This window comes from Globicephala melas, chromosome 9, assembly GCF_963455315.2.
Source record: "Globicephala melas chromosome 9, mGloMel1.2, whole genome shotgun sequence".
Lineage (NCBI taxonomy): Eukaryota > Metazoa > Chordata > Mammalia > Artiodactyla > Delphinidae > Globicephala > Globicephala melas.
Window position 1 is genome coordinate 70,011,382 of NC_083322.1, and position 6,567 is coordinate 70,017,948.

Sequence of the window (6,567 nt, forward strand, 5' to 3'; positions counted from 1 at the left end):
AAGGCTGGAAGTGCTTTCCAGGATATAGTCAAGAAAGCAGAAAGTTAAGATCATCAAGGAGCTAGATATTGATAAATGACAACTGACATTAAGAAGCCCATTATAAGCATCACTGTTTGATGAACATGTATATGAAGATACTTAGGAAAAAAATTATTTTAAATTAAAAATATTTTAAACTATTTTATTACAGATTTTAAAATAATTTGCTTTACATTGTGGTTCAATTTTTACGTGAATTTTATCTTAATAATTGTGATAATATTCATAATAATTTCACGAAAAATTTTATCAGTTTCACTTCTTTTTTTGCTCACCATTATCTCTTTCACTCCATGTGTTCCTCCTAGTTGTACATACTTGTTGTTTTCAGTATCCTCAAGTGATACTTTCAGGAAGCATTCATGGTGGTAAAATTTCTGAGTCTTTTAATATATAAAAATGCCTTAATTTTGTCCTCAAACTTAAATAATAGTTTGGCTAAGCACACAAATTTAAGTTAAAAGGAATATTCCTTTAGAACTGCAAAAATATTGTTCCATTTTGCTTATTACCTGAGAGATCAAATGAGAATTCTGACAGCAACTGAATATTATTTCTTTAGAACTATCTTACATTTTACCTTTCAGAAACTTTTAGGGCCTGTCTGAATTTTCTTGGGAATCAGAAATTTCAGGATATATCTTAATGTGGACTTTTTCTCACATACATGCAGACTTTTTATTGGTTTCCCCTACAAGAGACAATAACGTAAGTTTTAAAATATAAATCTGAAGTCATCTGAGAGGCAAGGAAGAAAGATTAAAATTAAATGCTTAATCAAAAGGTACTACAACACCACCTAAAATCTACTACCATGGCAGTAGCAGGCTAAGATTTAGCTACAGCAAAAACATCTGATGAAAATTTTAGAGACTATATAGCAGGAAGTGGATTTGCTTTCCAGAAGACTGGTACACTGATAATTTGGATCCAACAGGATGTTTGACCAGGAAAATGTCAAGATGATTAGAAGTAAAACTAAATCAAAAAGAACAGGTACACTGGAGAATCCAAAACATGTACTCTCCAAACAGATGGTGACAGATTTATCTTCTTCCTCTCGTGAAGCATTTGCTGCACTTTGCAGTCTTTTCTCATAATCCTACCCAATGGCTGTTCAAGCTGAAAGCTGCTGCTCTCGCCTTGCAGATGGCTCAGCAACCACGTGAACTAGGTTTGGGTTGCACAGGACTCTTGATTAATTTAGCACGGATCTTGGAGAACTTGTGACAAATGGGGAAGAGGGGAGGAGAATACAGGGAATAAGAGGGGGTTGGTGGGATTGAGATGTGGTGGTGGTGGATTGGGTTGGTTGCATTTTTAGTTGTTCTGAACAAAGTGAACCCTGAAGCATTCACATGTAAAGTAGTCTAAGTTTCCCCAATTAATTTCATACAACTCCACACAACACCTTCAAAGTCTGAAGTCAGCAGCTGAACTGTAGTTACAGCTGCAAGGCTCACAAAATCATCAAAGAAACCAGAATGAGACAACCCAGATAGGATATTCCAGCAATTATTCTTAATCTGTCTTTCTCCAATCTAAAATAAGCATCTAATATACATGATGTGGGATGTAGAAAGCCATGCTGGAACAAACAGGGTCTTCTGCCGAACTTTTCATCAAACACAAAGGGAAACCAACGGTCAGGGTATATTTTTATTTCATCTTATTTTATTTAAAATACAACAACCCCAACGTTATTCTGTCACAATGGGACATGGCTGAACAGGTAGACGACAGATTCCCCATTGTGAGTTCTTCTGATGGCTTCGGCAAGGATCATGGAGATGTCGATCACCTGTATTTTGGAGCAATGCTTCACCTTATCCTCCTAAGGTATGGTATTGGTGACTACTACTGCTTCAAAGCCTGCACTGTTGATGTGAGTAATGGCCGGGCCAGAAAAGATTCCGTGAGTCAAGATCGCATAAACTCTGGTGGCTCCAGCTGAGAAAAGTTTGTCAGCTGCATGGCAGATTGTATCACAAGGGTCAGCCATGTCATCCACAAGGATAGCCACACAATCCTTCACATATCCCACTAGTACCTTTCGGTCCACTTAATTGGCCTTCTTCGGTTCTTTGTGAATCAAGGCAAAGTCCACATTCAGTCTTTCTGCAACGGCGGTCACTCCCTTAGCTCCACCAGCATCTGGAGGGACAATCATGCCGTTCCTCCACTCAGAGATATTTTCCTTTATCCACTTCAGGACAGCTGGATCTGCATACAAATTGTCTACTGGGATATCAAAAAAGCCCTGAATTTGAGAAGCGTTGGCCCATAGTGATGATACGATCTGTACCTGCTATAGACAGCGTATTTACAAGTTTGGCGGAGATTGCGGCTCGGCTCTTATCCTCCTTATCCTGCGGGCACAGGGGAAGCACGGGATGACTGCAGTAACTCGGCTGGCTGGAGCAATCTTGCAGGCATTAATCATGATGAAAAGCTCCATTCGATTGTCGTTGATTTCGCCACAACCACTCTGCAATATGTGGACATCCCCTCACACTCTCGCCTATTTCCACGCAGGTCTCCTGGTTGCTAAATTTCTTAGTCACCACCTTGCCCAGCTCCTGGCCCAATCGGTCGGCAGTTTTCTGGGATAAGTCCTGGCGGGAGCTGCCGCTGAAGATTTTGATTGGCATTTTGGTCAACTGCCCTAGGCTCTCTACGTCCGGTGATCACCCCTGCAGTTGAGAAAGGAACAGAGGTCAGACCATAGACTATTCCAGCTCCTAGAGAGGCGCGAGAGCTCCGGTTGTTACTCAGCTGTTCCGGTCTCTTCCGGATGTGCGCCGCTCTAAACTGCCTTCTGGGTCTTCAAAAAAAAAAAATTCCTTCTTGGCATCCAGTTCACGCTTCAAAACTAAAGAATCAAATCTTGGGCTTCCCTAGTAGTGCAGTGGTTGAGAGTCCGCCTGCTGATGCAGGGGACGGGGGTTCGTGCCCCGGTCCGGGAAGCTCCCGCGGAGCGGCTGGGCCCGTGAGCCGTGGCCGCTGAGCCTGCGCGTCCGGAACCTGTGCTCCGCGGCGGGAGAGGCCACAACAGTGAGAGGCCCACGTACCGCAAAAAAAAAAAAAAAACCAAATCTTTTTTCAGTTCGTGGATTTTTTTTTTCCTCCTCTATTAGTGCTTGTATTAGTTTCCAAGGGCAGCTTAAATCTGAATATGTAAAAATGTAAAATTTCTACAAGGCAAAACACGTAGCTTTGAAAGGAAAGTTCTGGACTGGAGGAAATGTGGAGAACGTGCCCAGAGTTCTTCCAACTGAGTGAGAAAAAGATAAGTAGGAACAAACGTATGAAAAAATGCTACAAATCAAGAAATTGATGTTCATTTTCACATACCAGGTAAGCCAAAATTATAAAATAGATAACTCCTTCTAGTCTAATGGAAAGTGTAAGTGTGTAGATTTTGCAAGGGAAATTGAGTACATAACATACGGCTCAACGTGTCTTCTAGGAATCTACTCAATAGAAAGATTCACAAAGTATATTGATAACAGTATTTTTTGCTGTATTAATCCATTTAGTCAATATTTCCCGAGGTGTTCTGTGTCAGGTGTTGCCCCATTTACAGGGTATAAGATGATGAATGACAAACAGTAACCTCTCTAGAATTGCTTATAAAAGCAAAATATGGAAACCAAAAATGTCTGTCAATAGCTAAATTATCAGATAATGTATTGTACATACACAGGCAGCCATTAAAGAGACCGCAGTAGTCATATGGAAGAAGTCATATGGAAGTGTCTCCAAAATATTTTATTTACTTTTTTTCATTTAAAAATTTTATTTATTTTTTTATTGGAGTATAGTTGCTTTACACTGCTGTGTCAATTTCTGCTGTACAGCAAAGTGAATCATATACATATATCCCCTCTTTTTTGGATTTCTTTACCATTTAGGTCACCAGAGAGTACTGGGTAGACCTCCCTTTGCTGTACAGTAGGTTCTCATTAGTTATCTATTTTATACATAGTAGTGTATATATGTCAATCTCAATCTCCCAATTCATTCCACCTCCTCCCCCTTCCCCCTTGGCGTCCATAGGTTTGTTCTCTACATCTGTGTCTCTATTTCTGCTTTGCAAATAAGATCATCTATACCATTTTTCTAGATTCCACATATATGCATTAACATACGATATTTGTTTTTCTCTTTCTGACTTACTTCACTCTGTATGACAGTCTCTAGGTCCATCCACGTCTCTGCAAATGACACAATTTCATTCCTTTTTATGACTAAGTAATATTCCATTGTATATATGTACCACATCTTCTTTATCCATTCCTCTGTTGATGGACACTTAGGTTGCTTCGATGACCTGGCTACTGTAAATAGTGCTGCAGTGGACATTGGGGTGCATGTTTCTTTTTGAATTATGGTTCTTGGGTATATGCCCAGTAGTGGGATTGCTGGGTCATATGATAGTTCTATTTTTAGTTTTCTAAGGAACCTCCATACTGTTCTCCATAGTGGCTATATCAAGCTATATTCCCACCAACAGTATAAGAGGGTTCCCTTTTCTCCACACCCTCTCCAGCATTTATTGTTTGTAGATTTTTTGATGATGGCCGTTCTGACCAGTGTGAGGTGATCCAAGATATTTTTAAATGTAAAAAAATCATTCACAAAAATATGCATAGTATGATATTTATGTGTTTAAAATTAAGTAATAGTCAAAGCATCAAATCATTAAGGAAGTCCTTTTTATTATGATTACCTTTGCAGAGGGGAGTAGGTTGGTTGTACTTGGGGATGAATATGTCACAATTTATTGACATCTATTAATGTAGTATTGAACTTTCATTACTTTTATAATTTAAAAAAGACTAACAAAATATATATGTCTTTTTTAGGAAATTTTAAGTACACAGTTTCCAAATGCATTGGGGGTTGGAGTAAGGGCTAAGAAGTGGTAGAGATCATAGATACCAGGAATTTCAACAATAAACTGTGTCATAAAAGTAGTGGAAACATCAGATAGAGATCATAAAGTTTTATCCTACTAATTGTGTGTTTAACATTTGGTTCTGGGATATTTTTATTTAGCCTAAAACCAAATCATCATTTTATAATATTTTGAAATTACTAAATAATTTGTTGAATGTATCTTCACACCCCACTTTTGAGCTTCCCTGCTGGGTTTGGTTCATGGATAGGATAAGATCAGGAATGAGGTAAGGAATGGGGGGAGGCAACAGAAATGGATAAGATTTGGCAATTTCTGTGAAACACATTGCTAGAAAACAGTGTTTTTATATATTAAATGTGCTTAGTATAAAACATAAAAACAGCTATGTCAAAAAGGCTAAATCAAAATGTCCTGCTGCTGATCCAACCACATCTCTGGAGACATCAACATGCTTTTCTCTTCAGTTCAAACTCTTCATGGTTGACCGTATATGCAGGCTCATTTCAGTCCACAACTCTTCATTCATGTTCTTTCCTATTATAAAATCAACAGACCCACCTATACAATATAATTCTCATCTTCAGCCAAGACTACATACAGTGATTTCTAAAGAAAATTCTGTCTTAATTTAGCAACACTAAAAAGTACTTGCAGCTTTAATTAAAATGATTCTTAGTGTTCTAAATGTGTCACACATTTTTCAGTTTTTAAAGAAAAACAAAACAGGTTTTTAAATCGACTTATTATTACTAAATTGGACTGAACGCTAATGTAAACTTTAAAAACCGATAGTTGCTTGCGTTTTCCTTGAGGTGTTAAGCAGGAGAAATTTTTGTGTTGCTGCCATTTTTAATCCATGCTCTGGCTGTTGCAACACCTCACAGTTTCAGGGATTTGTCTAGAATCATAAAATGTTAAAGATGGAAATGACCTTAGAAACCACCCGGTCTAGCATCCTAATTCACAGACAGGGAACCGAGGCCCAGAGAAACGAAGCAAGTTGCCTGGGATCTAACAGCTAATTAGAGAGAATATGGATTAGAACGCAGAATCCCTGAATTTCCAAACAGGGCTTTTCTCACTATACCATGTCTAGGCCTTTTCTTTGAGGTTTATCAGAATGAAGGAAAAAAATCAAAAGGTTATGTAGAAATTGTTGCACAAAATTTTACTCTTTCGTCGAACAACTACAACAAGGAACAAAACTCCAAAGCTGAGACTGGAAAATTCTTTTGCTTTTAAGAATTATTTCCAGAAAGAAATGAACGATTAGCAGTGTCATGGAAATATCTTCATTACTCTGATATTTCTGTTACATGGGTCTATTGTAAGGGGATTTAGCTCCTGTTTATTTTAGTCTCTGTAGGTTGAGAAAGACATCTATCTTATCATTGACTGTTTCTGACAAAGGTTATAGGTAGGAATGATGCCCATTGAACAACACATTCTCTCTATTTAAGATGTTGCTAATAAATTACTCTGGAAACAAAAATTGTGGCATAGAGAAAATGCCTTATCTTTCTCCTTCCCAAGGCAAGCATATTTAAATGTCATCTCTACAGGTCTGTGAGAATTGTTGTATTTTGAAGGTCTTTTGAGTT

At 38.2% G+C, this 6,567-nt stretch overlaps 1 protein-coding gene across 1 annotated transcript; it reads right to left on the reverse strand.

Moving 5' to 3' along the window:
• Positions 1–1,750: 1,750 nt before the first annotated feature.
• Positions 1,751–2,711, reverse strand: PRPS1L1 (phosphoribosyl pyrophosphate synthetase 1 like 1). The gene is given in 4 exon segments (XM_030856951.2): positions 1,751–2,324; positions 2,326–2,416; positions 2,419–2,549; positions 2,551–2,711. Coding segments are annotated over 4 exon segments (939 nt in total). The 5' UTR covers positions 2,694–2,711.
• Positions 2,712–6,567: the final 3,856 nt, after the last annotated feature.